The 14,637-nt window shown below is 34.3% G+C and overlaps 2 protein-coding genes across 6 annotated transcripts in view; one reads left to right on the forward strand and one right to left on the reverse strand.

The window, feature by feature from the left end:
- LOC136833164 (transcriptional repressor protein YY1-like) overlaps window positions 1–5,923 on the forward strand; it is a 44,213-nt gene extending 38,290 nt beyond the window's left edge. The window contains exon 5 of the mRNA XM_067094880.1: window positions 3,108–5,923. Within this exon, the coding sequence (XP_066950981.1) occupies window positions 3,108–3,234 (127 nt within the window). The 3' untranslated portion in view covers window positions 3,235–5,923. The remainder of the gene's footprint in view (window positions 1–3,107) is intronic.
- A 1,887-nt stretch (window positions 5,924–7,810) lies between these two features.
- Window positions 7,811–14,637, reverse strand: part of zetaCOP (COPI coat complex subunit zeta) — a 257,001-nt gene continuing 250,174 nt past the window's right edge. For 4 of the 5 annotated variants that reach the window (XM_067094877.1, XM_067094875.1, XM_067094874.1 and 1 more), the window contains 2 exons: window positions 14,496–14,531; window positions 7,811–8,174 (listed from right to left, as the gene is read on the reverse strand). In XM_067094877.1, coding sequence (XP_066950978.1) covers window positions 8,147–8,174; window positions 14,496–14,531 — 64 coding nt within the window. In that variant the 3' untranslated portion in view covers window positions 7,811–8,146. The remainder of the gene's footprint in view (window positions 8,175–14,495; window positions 14,532–14,637) is intronic. The other variant, XM_067094878.1, reaches the window with a different exon arrangement.

Raw genomic sequence — 14,637 nt, forward strand, 5'->3', positions numbered from 1 at the left:
TGATCAACCTAAGACCCATCAGTGAAATTGGCAGGCAGATCCACCCAGACTTCTGCTGTTCTCATGGAACCCCCAGAAGTGGCTGCATTGTGACCTTTATGCAGATAGACCAATCAATATGTCAGTTGATCTGAGGGACTGGATAAAATTCTTGAAGAGAATTGGGGTAAAGCTCCTTTCACTTTGAAAAGTTCAGTGCCTCTCCCTTAAACTTATAATGAATTTGGTTGTGCTTATTGGTTTTTTATCAGGAAAAGCATCCTTTGTGACTAGTCCTAGCCAAATCACTGATCACTTTACCATGATTTTTGCAATGGCCGACTTCATATTTCTGAAAAAATTAAAAAGCTTTTCTCAGTCAGCTATCAAGAACTCGTGTGTGCATATATTTTTAAGAGGCCTTTTTGGCTGCTCCTAACAGTTCCTTGTTTATCTTGGCATTATGTAGACTTAGAGCTTGAACTGTAGGTCCTTAGCTAGCTACAGCTGACCTTGGAGTTTGCTAGATTTCTTTCACACCTGACATGAAAAGGTGGATCATTGATAAAATTGATTGCCCATTGTTCTGTTCATTACTATTGCAATAATTCGTATTTTTTTGTACTCGACTGTAAGTGCTACTTGGTATGGTTGAGTGAGGAGCAGATTGGCATGTGTCATGGTACATTTTGTTTACTTGGACCTGCAGGAGTTTATCCCTAGATCCCAAGTCATTTTTGGGTAGAATCATGGCCTAAAGTTAAAAGTATTTATGATGTAACAGTATTTGTGATACTCTCTTCAATAATATCTTGAATTAAGGAGTTGAGGACAGTAGAGGTCCAGTTCAACTCTTGCAAAAAAGCTCTCAGAACCACCTAGATATTTTGTGATATACTATAGGATGTTATCTAGGTAGGTAATTTACTTTGTACTCTCATAGCATTTTGTGCTTAAGAATTGTGGTAATTTGATGTAATAAAAGTAAGTTGGTATGATTGTTTAATGATAGTCATGACCATTTTTTAGTATGGTTATGTTACAGCAAACCGACAGTTGTAAAGGAACTTTTGTTTTCTGTATTTTATAAGTGAAACACCTTATATTTTTTTTTTTGGGGAGAGGGGAACTAGTCACCATATATCTTTGGTAATGAAGGACCTGTATGATGACAGAATGCCACATTGTGTGAAGCCCTGTTATGATAGTCCATATTCTGCCATACTAGGACCTGGAGTAGTGATTATTCCCAAGTTTTTTATCATTCCCAAGTTTTTTATCATAGGGTGATTTGAGTTCATGGTTAATTTACACTTAGCACCCAGGACACAGTGCAAAGCTATTTGTACTTTTAAGCCCACCTTTACCCTTACCAGGCTGTATGCCATATGCCATTCTGTACAATATTCATATCAGATATATTTGTATTGTAATAGGAATATTTCTGAGGAGAATGAGTGAACAAGAGCTTCCTGTATTGAGCAGCTCATGTGCTGCTTTGGCTTAATATTTCTTGTTGTACCAGTGTCACCACTGGATTGTTACTTTAAACTTTGTTTACTCACCTGTCAGGTAACCTTTCAGGTAGTTAAAGTTAATGTATAGTGACAGTTGTTCATTTGGAAACAAATTTTTACCAATTTTGGGGCTCTGGACTTTTCCATTTTTCACAAAGTTTTATGTTGAAGCATTAATGATTTGTATATTTATATGAGAATACTGCGTTTATCCCTGCCATATTTTTTTTTAAACTAGCTTTCATAAATGAAGTTACACCAGTGTAAACCTTTATTAACTCGTGGGCTTTTGTGAAAGAGTGTTAATGTTCATACTAGGGTTGTGTTAAAATATTCAGTATGGCCTCATTTTATGGAGTTTTCAGGTTTGTTATTATACTTGAAATTTATTTTGAGTGTTTCATAGTTTAACATACAATGAAGTATGACACAAATGCTTCAGTAGTGAAACATTCAATCTGATAGGTTTTGAAATTTGCCTGCTTGAATATCTACAAATTTGAGCATATTACAGAAGAATAAAAAATTTTCACGGCAGTTATCAGTCTAAACCAGGGGTGTCAAACTCATGCTTCGGGCCAAATGTGGCCCTCGGGATGGTCTTAAGTTGAGGTGCCAAGAATTTTTCAACTCGAGCTACTTATATATAACTGTTAGAACTGAGGAAAATTTAATTAAGGTTACTAACCTGTTAAAACGAACCATAATAAGTTTTACCTTTCATTCATATGACAATTATTTATTAATTTATTTCATATTTTAATTTGGCAATAAGGTTCTTTTATTTGCAAATCTTAATAAATGAGTCATAAGTAATTTAAATCTTTGATGGCCCTCAGAAGACCATAAAAACGAAAGGATTTGAGTTTGACACCCTGGTCTAAACTAATCAGCTTGATGTGTAGCTCTCAGTTCTTAATTTTTTTGTGCAACGGATTAAATTATGAAAACTGTCCTTGTAGGCAGCTATCACCCGGAATTTTTGTTTTATTAAATATACAGGTTCCCCAGGATTTTAGATAGGCAGAATGCAAAGAAAATAAAAAAGATATTTATTGGAAATGGTTAGAATTTTTAGTCATTAATTTGTGACTTGCAAAAAGATTATATTCTAACAGGGTTAAGTAAAAAAAAATCTTCTAACAGGGTTAAGTATTTCTTTTTAATGGGAAAAATCTTGCATACTTCAATATAGGAAATTATTAATTAGTTTTAACCAGACTACTGAACATACTTTTTCAGAGCCCTGAAAATAGGAACTATGAGATTTTTCTTATAGTTGAGCCAGTAGTCAGTGTATATTATCAGTATCATTTATTTCTTGATTTTTCTACTCGAACAATTTGTCTGCTATAATAAATTTTGTGGTGGGTATTCTACACTTTAAAAGTAGAATTTTCTATAGCCTTTGTAATTTTGTGAAAACATTACAGTTTGTGTGTTTGTGGTAGCCTTAACTTTAGATTACAATACTTTAGCCTTACATTAACTTTGATGCATTTTCTACAGCGTTTTTGTATTTTTCATCTTGTAATAACTTCCAGTAATAAATGTACTTAAGCCTTTGAATGCCATGAAGACCTATATATTTCAAGAAAGTCGTCTTTACAGAAACAACATGCGAGCAGCTGCAAACACCACACCTCAGTACGAGACAGACTACAATTCTACACAGCAATTTGTACAAGTTGAAATGCCCTCTCCAGAGGACCAGCAGTTCGTCATCTACACTAGCTAAACTTACCAAGATGACAGTGGATAAGTTGTTATTATATTTACAGTTGTATATTTTCTATAATACAGTACTGTATAGTTTTCTCACATTTCCGGTGGACTTTTAAAACCTGTTGAGGTTAACTGAGAAATATTGCAGTAATGCTTAAAGGAGTATGAATGCTATTTATTTTATAGAGCTGTATGAGACTACTACATAGCATGGATGATGTACAATCATGCTGTGCTTTAATGGAGGTGCCATTATGAGGCGCTGTGACTGAACAGAAGGAAACCTCGAAGCACAAATGTGTCATGAAAAGTTTGAGTAAGCAAGTGGTTATGTAAGTTAAGTGTAAAACTAGGATGTAAAGTACAACATTGCAGGAGAACAGACTTGTCTAGGTGTTTTTTGCCTGTGTCCATTCTCGGATAGTAAAACTGTGGAGACTACATTCATACGTTATTTTCATACTTCAAATGTTCCAGATATTTTTCATTTGACTCCAAAGTTGGTATCTTGTGATTTAATTACATTTACATTTCATGTGATGCATCATATGAGCCTACTTTTAAAATTGTATAGTTGTAATTAAGACAAAAAGAGGAAATTGTGGAATGTTTGCCATCAGTAAATTACAGTGCTGGGTAATAAGATTCAGGTACTACTATTGAGAAGGATTACACTTTTGTTTGTGGTTCACTAAGAGTATGACAGCGATGTGCAAGAAATTGTGAAACACTAGTCAAAGTATGCACTAGTGGATGTTACAGTTATATTGTTTTGGGAGTTAGTGGTATGTTTGGACAGATGAATAAGTACGAAGCTTGCTTCTTCAGTCTCATCAGATTCTTTCATGTTATATTTAAAGAGAATTTCATGCTTGGAATTTATTATCTGGAAAGATAAGTGATTTGCTATTCACTTGAATTAATATGATAAAAAGTTCCTAATTGTATCCAATATGTGAATAATGAAAAAAAAATTGTAACACCTGAAAGTTTCTTTTTGGTTTAGTAATGGAGTATAAAATAATATATCTGGGCAAATGAATGTACCAGTTGCAGTACTAAAAAATTTTTTGCTGATTTGTAATATTAAAACTAAAAATGTAATTCTCAAATGATTTAAATGGAATTGTATTCAGGCAAACACTCATATTTTAAGGATAGGATGTTGGGAACTCTAGATTCAGTTCCCTGACAAGAAGTGGGCCAGTGAACAAGGAGCAGGATTTGTTGTGTGAAAAATGTTATGTAGATAATTGGGTAACTATAGTCTACAGTTCTTGATGTCACTGGAATTGTTAGCTAAAGAATGGATAGGTTAGGACACTACACAACTGATATGGAAGGTTAGCAAGGTTGGATTCAGGTTTTATAACCTGTGTACAAGTTGGACAAATGATATGCTGTACCATTTTTCAGTGATAGAAGTTTGTTAAATTTTTTGTAAAGAACAGTCAAAAGAACATTTCACCTGTCACATCACAAAATTAGCAAACTTTTTACAGTGATGAAGCTGGAATTTAGTACAATTAATCATTACAAATTATTTTTATACATTATAATACTGAAGCCAGTCTTTTATTGTTCATGAAGAAATTGCATCATCCATGGAAATAACCTGGTGAAATGTTTGGCATAATAGAAGAGAAAAGGGAGAGGTCGTCAATTGCTCCTCCAATTTGGGTTTTACTTCTAGTAATACTAACTATAAAAAACTTGTTAGGGAAAAGAATGAGGTACCAAGCATTAGTACTTTAAAATGAACACACGTTCTACATAATCTATTTTCCATAAATAGACACAAAGACAACACAGTGTGAAATAAGAATAAATAGTATTAAACTACAGATATTTACTGAAGACAAGCATTTGAATTGGGAATCCATTTTGTGAGAAGCAGATTCAAAAGATCATTCCATACTGTAATGATGTATGTACTTGTCATTTGTAGCCTGGTTGTCAGTGTCTCGTTTTTTTGATATAGAATGTATGGTATGAGTAACATTAATATCTGCAATGTTGAAGATGCAGCATATTACTGGATTTAAGACTGCACCATGAACTTTAAATCCTACAAAATAAGGTTAAAATGTATCAGTGAAAGTACATGGTGGAGCATAAGGTCTTGTAGACTCCTCTTTCAAAATTGTTAATTTTTTGGCAACATATTGTTAATAAAGAAAAGTTAAACATCTTGTGACTAGCAAATTTTGTTCACAAACATTTTTCAGTATACTGTGTTAAAACTGCATAGTATTATTTGCTGGTATTTTTACATTGCATATTTTACAAGAAATTGTATATTACTTTCCCTTTCCATCAAGGGAATTTTGGTTTTAAGAGTTTTTTTTTTTTTTTTTTGTTGAATAGAGAGAATGTGAAATTGTTCAGTTGAATCCCCATGTGTGGATACAGTGTTGAAAGGTTAGCATTATATGCCCAATCTCCCATGGTAGTGGTGCAAATGATACTGATAAAATTGTAAAGTGTAAATAGTGATGTGAAAATGAAGATCTTGTGCATGAGGGCAGCAAGTGATATCCTTTAAAAATTCAGAAGATAGCTGCTTGGTCATTTGTAATATTTATCTGATATTTGGATAAATAGAATCGATATTCTTGAAAAGAAATATTTTCATGCGTGATAAATAGGTATGAGTAAGATTCTTAACATGAGAATATTAGTCAATAAAAGCTTTTTGTTAATTTAATATTTTGAATTTACCCTTATTAGTAAGAATGAAATTCACTTTAATGGTAGGGATGAGAATCTCACCCTGGCATATATGTCACCTTTAAAGGTTGGTTCCATAAGTTAAATGTGTAACATACTGGAATGAAATATTTGAGTTTTTTAGTAGGAATATAAAAGATACAATATGATTTGCTGCTACCTTGACCCTGATTTTTTTCTTGCTACTTGTTCATTTCTTGTTCTGCAACAATTTGTGAGATGCTTAAAATTGTTTCTTCATCACAACCCTATACAGTATATACTCACAGATCATATATTGCCTTACTTCTGTGGTCACAGATATCCCAGTCTCCCCAGTTAAGGTCCAGAAATCCAATGCTGCACATACTGCTCTGCCTACTGGTACAGCATACACTTATGCCTGCTTTACTTTTTTTTTGGACTTGCCATCAACACCTGTTTCCTGGGATTGGCTTTTGCCAATTGCAATGCCTTAATTTTCATTTTTTCCATATTAAATCTTATTCAGCATCCCAATATTAAGAACACAGAAGTAATGAATGTTATAATTTGTCTGATGACATCTTCCTTTTTCATGGTTAATATAAATAGGTTTTTAATTCATTTTCCTTAGTTTTCCCCAGCTGTGGGCCTCTTGGTGGGGGTCAGATGTGTTCTCTGCTGCAGGCATGTAAGAATGCTACAGCTGGTCTCATGAACAAAGGTATCTTTTGGCCCATGAGGACCTAAAAATGCTGTTCCTCAAAGATATCAGCTGATGTCTCTGTCTCTGATTTTTCTTGCAAGCCATGTTCTCAATCAATCACTAGATACGTCTAAACCCAAGACTAGTAGGCAGCATCCTAAAGGGTAACAGTAAACGAGATAAGAATCTCAAGACAAGCCATGATCCACCTTGACAATTGCCCTAGACTAGGCTGTGGCATCCCAACTCCATTAGCTTACCATCACTTTCTCCCATCCAGCCTCCACCTGCAACATCTCTGCTCTCCACTTCCCCAGTCAGTGGGGTAGCACTGCATGATAACTCTACAGAGCCTGCCTTTATCTCACCTTATACACAAGGTTTTCTAGGCTATACAGTTGCTATTATGGTCTTGATTGGCTGTATCCGTAGTAAATTTGATATGATTCTGGGATTGTCTCCACACTTTTAGCTCCTGGTTCACTGGCTACAGTTAACCAACTCCTCCACGCGGACCTGGTTAGGACCAACCTTAACCCTCCAGTTCACCGGAATCAGCCCATACACCAGAGCCCATGCAATAACTTGGCTTCAAGTTCCCAGGATTGACCAGCTGCTATTCTCTATTGCCAGCTCTGCTTTCAACTGTAACCTTGTCTCCTGAAGTTCATCCTTCTTGATGTGAACTACCTAAAGTTTCAGTCTACACATTCCACATCCTTAGAGCAGTGGAACAGAAAGATGAGTAGTAATTCTATGGGCACAGGGCATGCAATTCCAGCTAGAGTTGAGGCCGCAGTCATTCCAGAGCCCATACTGATGAAGAGGACCATTTATGGATTGGCCATACATAATCATGCAAAGAGGAATGTTTCAGTAAGTTGGCACAAACATTGTAAGGGAGTAGACTGAAAGAAACTTCAAGAACAAGCTGTCATAGCAATGGTTTCTCAAAGCTGAGCTCATATACAGAAAAGAAAGTAGAAGCTAAAATTTTGTAGATGAAGTTCAATATTATTCCCCTCAAGAGAGAACCATTAGTTTGTTGTATATCCTTAACTTTAAAAAGTAACTTATCACTAAAAATTGACAGTGCTGCTTTCTTTTGAACAGCATAAAGATACTGAAAATGTTTACAGTAACTAGTTAAAACCTGCATTTTTAATTATCCCAAGGTAAATAAAATTGATAATTATCAAAAACTTATTTATGAGTGTAACAAACAAGTTATTTTAACAACCATGAAGTGGCAACTTGCTCAAATTTTGAGACTACATAGTATATATATATAATCTAAATATTACACAATCTCTGTAACTGCTACTTTAAAGACAAAGCTCTCTCAGGAATGACAAAATATTTATACTGAAACAATATTACTACATCTAATAGTGTTAAATAAGAGAAAAGAGGAGACCAAGAATTCCACAATTACAAAACACCCAGCTATTAAAAACTCCTTGATCCTAAAAAAACTGCATACAACCTCTGAACTCCTGGCTCATTCATCACTTTAGTAAAGACCATTTCAGTTGCTCACGGGCTGACTGCAGAACCTGCCAACAAAAATGGAGGACTATACTTGAGAAGACTTATGAAAATGGAATTCTTAATGATAGTCATTATCAAATCACTAATTCACATTTGTTTTCTATGATGTCAATGTAAAACATAAATGGATCTGTATGTCATCAATATTAAAAAAAAAACAAGAAATTTAAATAAAAAGAAAAATTGAGCAAAATTTAGCACACCGTATGCCATCTTAACACCTGTACAACCACCACCATAAGTGAACTGGTTAGAAATGTTATGAAGAAATGAAAAGTGATTTAATATGAAGAACTGCACACAAGAGAAAGTGCCACTTGCAGATTAACTAAACCACAAGCTCTCACACACATAAAAATGCAAGCTCTCTCACACACACAAAATACTACAAACAAAAAATGAAATTTTTCTATCACAATGTTCAGTAATATTATATAGCTTAAAAGTAAAAGACTTGAACTATGCTACCATACAAATATGTTACTATCTGTATCGTTCATGTTCCCAAAAAGTATGAATTAAAAAAGCTAAGTGCCATCCTAAATAATTCTAGGCTACAGTTTTTACTATATCTGACACACTTGTACAACTGCAGCAACTGAATTTTCTTTATGTGTGACCTTCCCGTAGCGAGTCTCTTGATACAGATCAACTTATTCCAAATTCTGACAATGCTTACTACATTTTCATTATTTTCCATTTTTCTTGGTTAATGCAAGCAGCAAACACAAAATACTAGAAATTAAAACCTTGCAGAAGAATTTCCTAACTATGATAATGCCTAACAATTTCTCTTATCATTGCAATATTCCAAAAATCACAAATACAATTTCCTTCAATCTGTTGTGTAATAAACAATGTAATAAAATTACTTTTATATAGGGAATCACAGCAGTAGTAAGTTCCCATTACCTTTGTGTCTACTGAGGTGTATGCAAGCTTTATCTATCATGACGGAAAAAAAAAGTAAATTTATGGAAGCCAAGAGTAGATCTATAGTAAACAAAAAGCAACAGATTAACCTCTTGGACTACCAATCAATATACCGTTTTGTAAAGAGATTCTAAGAAATATCTAAGAATCCTCCAAGAAAGACCTATGTTATGAGGTATAGTAAGATGGTTTTGCAAACAGTAAAGAAAATCAGTTCTGGGTATTAATGACAAGTCACAAGTACCACCAAGCCCTAACTCAGGTAAAACATAACCAAGTTTTCTCAAAATATTACTCTTGATCAATCCACAAAAGCAAGCTAATGAAAGGTGAACTTTTGTCTTGATTACAAGACAGTCCAAGGTAACATTGTTCCAAACAAAAGAAATACAGCCTTTGTACACTAACATTTGCTTCCAAGCTAAATAGTAATTAAAAATTTTCATTTAATGTAAGAAAATGTTTGCACTGATACTAATAAGATTAAAACTATATCAGCTGATGAATTCAGCTGAAGAAAAAACACAGATGCTATTAAGATGAACTGCTTCCATTATGTAAAAAGATTATAAAAGGTTGAAAGGGCATGAACTGTGAATATCAGACAGCATGGTAATAAGGTCATCAAGAAGGCTAAGTGTTTCTTCCAGATAGAGAGAATAAACTGGTGAGAGGATAGTATTATTCAGTGGGCTTAGGTAAGGGGGCCTTGAGGGTGCTGAGTCAGTGAGTACCAAATCTTCTGGTTATTAATGCCGTGGAAACTTTCCACAATAGGATTCAATCCCTTTCCACACTCATTTGACCTTTATAATCCATCTTGATGCCAAGAAAGTAACCGAGCCAATATCGTGCCAGTTATTATTATTAGGTAGTGTAACCATACCACTGAGCTTATTTACTTAACTCTCACAGGGCTGGCCCAAAAGATATGACAACATTAAGTGTAGTGCCAGGCTACCTCTACTTTTATACACTACTACTTGTAACCCTACACTCACATGTGGACCAAACTGAATATTAAATGCATACACAAATTATCTGCAAATGCCATATAATTTTATGGTAAGACCATAAGAACAATAAGATCAATGAGAAAACTACTGAAAAAGACAAAAAAAAAAAAAAAAATAAGGAAAGGTACAGAAATGCGCATTGTAATGGTCACTCTGACCGCCTCTTCTTGTCTTTTGAATATTTCTGGCCACACTTTGCAGATTAAAATATGAAAGGAAATAAATTAAGAAATTCTCCTCCGGTGGGATGCAAACACCTACTTATCCCTATATTAAGATGTGTTAAATTACTGAACTGTACCTTGGTTTTAACACGCTTCTAACCAGTGGGGAGTCAGACCCACCTAGAGGGGACTTCATTCAATTCCTTTAGATTTCAAGGCTTTTGGTGGAAATCATGATCCAAAAAAAAGGACTGTTGTGACCATTACAAGACAGATCTTGGGAATGTAACCATTATCATGGTAATACTCTAAAAATTCACGATTAATTACAAGACAGATCTTGGGAATGTAACCATTATCATGGTAATACTCTAAAAATTCACGATTAATTACAAGACAGATCTTGGGAATGTAACCATTATCATAGTAATATTTTAAAATCTCATGATTAATATCATAAACAATACCAATACAATTCCTTGGAACAAAAAAACAAGAAAGTTAAATCTGTCAGTTACTGTAAAACAACTACATATCTGCACTTAGAAACATGAAATACAATCATTAATGAATCATAGTCTACAAATCTGCTAATTTACAGTATAAAAGTAACAATTCCTATTTTTTTCCAAGTCAGAACCAGGCTTCTGAAAGATCAATGAAAAACATATCAAGACTTACTGTACCTAACAGAGGTTTTCATGCTTAAACCAAAATTACTTATCTGGCTTCTATAAAATTAACACCTGAAACAATGTAAGTGACAACAAAGGCTAATTTCACTGATCTCAAGAAATAGGAATCTTGTATTTATAAAAAAGTTTTAAATATTTACAATACATATGAAATTCCAAACTTAATGAAAACAGTGTCTCTCTCTTAAAAGAGAAAACACCAATTTAACTTTACTACTTTTATCACAAATGTGTGGTTTATAATCTTTAAAACCAGCCACAATGTGAATTAAATACCTTTTCTTTTGGAACTAATTATAGTGCAAGGCTTTCAATTTATGACTAGAACCAGATGGAGGTTTGGACAATCATAAAAAATGGTTCATCAAAAGCTAACAAACATATTACAAGTAATGTATACCAATCCAAATAAATTCATAAGTGGGACAACTGCTAAGCTTAAAAAGTCCAGTGCTGAAGGCATAACTGCTACAAAACACTCATGTACATGTAGAGTTAAAACCATAATTTCTAATGATTAAACACAAACAATCCTAACCCTGAAGGAGGCCCATGCATGTTTCCTAAGTGGGAACACTAGAGTTGGAAAACTTTTTTTTGTTGACATTTAACAGTCTATGACATTATCAATTCTTTCATATTGACACGAGTACTTAGTTTTGGGACAGCTGCTTTTTAACTATGATATCATTGTAATACTGTGTTCTTATTATACAAGTTCTAAATGCCAGTCAGAATGCTCATGTGGAGTGGGAAGAGTACAGCTCAAAGCTCACCTCAAACCTATATGAATGACTACAATGTCTAATTTAAAAAAAATGCACTGCTATTCTACACAAATGTTAAACCACCAAGATTGAAATAACAACCAATCTGTACTAATGCCTGTGATTTACAGGCATACAGCAGAAGTATTCAGAATACTACTGATATTAATTAAAGTTTGAGTTTTAATACACCACTTACCAAGACCATCAGGTTTAAGCCTTAAAAGTACAAGCTCACTTGCATTAGCAAAGAACAATCATATCTCCTCAAATAAAGTTCATATCTACCTAAATATGAATGATATGACCTGGACCATTCATTATGTATAAATACTGTGACCCATTTTCTTTTAGTGCAAGTCTCAATACTGAGAAAAACAAACCCAGAATTACAACAATATCATTCCTGTTATCACTATGAGTCAAGTTAATTCTTACAGTGTGAAATGAATTTCTAAGTTCTAATCTGTACAAGTATATTTGCAATTAATTTGAAAGGCAAAGGTTAAGAATGCTATTTTTCTTCAAAAAGGCCATTTTATTACTATTACCACTCAAGGAAGTGAGGTGTTCAAATTATACCGCATTCAAAATTTCCAGGCCATACCACTGCATTCTTTATAACTGCTAGCAAATAAAGTTGAACTATTCCAAGTAAGCAAAACAAATGCATATACATGTAATAGTACCAGAGAAAGGAGAGCTGCCCCAATCAGTCACTAAACATCCTCTTATCTAAATCCCTTGATGAATATGATCTTAATATATGACTTGAATAATGGTTTGCAACATTAGACAATACTGTTATTGCCTCCACTTCTATGTGATACAGAGGGCTTCTGTGAAATTCCACACTCAAGTCCTTCCTGTACTTTACCTGCGGCAAACCTCCAGCCTCCTTTCCCATCGTTTTCATTAAGCAGGTCTAGCTCTTCCAACTCTTCTAGTAACCACAAGAGCCCAGTCAGTCAACACTATCAAGAACTTTTTTCCCAAGGGTAGTTTGAAGAATATTTCCAAGCCATCTACATCTCCCTTTCATCAATATCTCATCTACTTAGGGAAGTTTCTTAATTTCCCATGACATAATTCACGAGTTTTAGGACATCCTAAACTTGAGGCATTTAATATATGATAAACAATGCACTGAGGATGGTAAAAAACCTAAATACAATATCTTAATGTGAAACCTGTAGCACATGTAACCAAGTTGTTGGTAGCTGAAAGATGATTACTGTACACGTATACTATGGTGTTGTTGGTGCTCACATCACACTTGTGACATGAGAATATGCTCAGCTGGATGACAAGCTAAGCAAAAATGGAGGATGGTGCCTACCAAGTAATCAATATGGCTTACAAATGATGTTCAAGTGACACAGCTTAGATGGGAGGGCACCTCCAGGAATCAAGGCACATAATTTTGCTTTGCTTATTTATTGCAATTTCAGTCTTCGTTGAAGTCATATTCTTGCACATTTTCAGAAGTGAGATGGAGCACAGAAGGTGGCATTCAAGGGGTAGCCTTGGTATACATGCCAAAAATTTTTTATAAACCCATACTTGGATAGAGATGTCTGCTTGACATACGATGATGGGGTTTCCTTCTACCTCCTCACAACTCTCCAAAGGACACAGTATTTGTCAACATTATTCTGAAGTCAAATTTGGGAAAACTTGTCATCTTACATTGTTGAAGGGCATCCTTGCTATTAGTATTTATTAATTTGATAAGACCAATGAGTAATATTTAGAAACTCTCAAAAGGACTGCCCAAAAGATTTGCTGGTAAATTAAAACAAAACTGGTGCATAGCAATTTGAAGTGAACAGTTGGGTGGTGAGAGGAGAGGGACCAGATGAAAAGTAAAAGGCAGAAAGCACTATGGGTGGGGGTTGAATGGTTGATGCTAAGAACCTGAAATAGTGTTCTACAGCATCCTGTAGAAGTCACACCATAAGTGGTACTACTAAGGGCTTTGCTATCAGTGCTTTAGTAGAAGTGCATGTCTGAGCTTATAGAACAGGTGGTGCTGGGTGCAATAACAGATCTATCGACTGCAAAAATCTAAAACAAAATGTGCTTGTCTTAAAATCTTATGCTGAACAACTGTCCAGCTCTGCTTACTACAATGTTTGCATTGTAGTGTTATTGGGCAGAAGTATTAAGAATTACAGTGAGTCAAGTAGAAGTCTTCCTAATACTGGAGGTTACTCACCCTCCCTTAGTAGTTAATACTGTTACACCCATGACATCTTCATAAATTTGGAATAGCCTAATTTTACTCACAACAAAAGACTTAGTATAAACAAGACACCAAAGTTTGTATACTGTGGAAGAGCACCTTAAACTTTAGTAATTTTGTATCCTATGGTTTCGTATGGTTTTACATAAAAATTTCCGTATGTAATTACAAAAAGACTCCAATGTTGCATGTATGAAAAACAAAACATTAAGACCCATTGCACCTATAAAAAAAATTGTTCATAAAATGTTAACAAGGAAATGAATTATGAAATCTGCATTAATGAATTATGAAATCTGCACAAAACTCAAGCACCAAACTAAATACTAGTGCCTAATGTGTAACTTGTGTCTTACATCACAAAACTGCTTGATGCCAAACATACCATCTTGAAGTGCAACATAAAAGCAATAACAGAAAGAAGAATGTCAAATGACAGAAACGTTGAAACAGAGAACACCAAAACCAGACCAGAAAACACCTTGTAACCAACAATATACACTTACCGCCCCAGTGGTGGATTCAAGTTTCTGGCGCACTTGCTGAACCAATAAATTAATTCAATTAAATATGTGCAGAAATTAAGGTATAAAGTTCTTATGTTTCATATGTATAAACCAGTTTCACAATATTGTTCTTTTGCCAATC

The sequence above is a fragment of the Macrobrachium rosenbergii genome, chromosome 51 (genome assembly GCF_040412425.1).
Source record: "Macrobrachium rosenbergii isolate ZJJX-2024 chromosome 51, ASM4041242v1, whole genome shotgun sequence".
Classification (NCBI taxonomy): Eukaryota; Metazoa; Arthropoda; class Malacostraca; order Decapoda; family Palaemonidae; genus Macrobrachium; species Macrobrachium rosenbergii.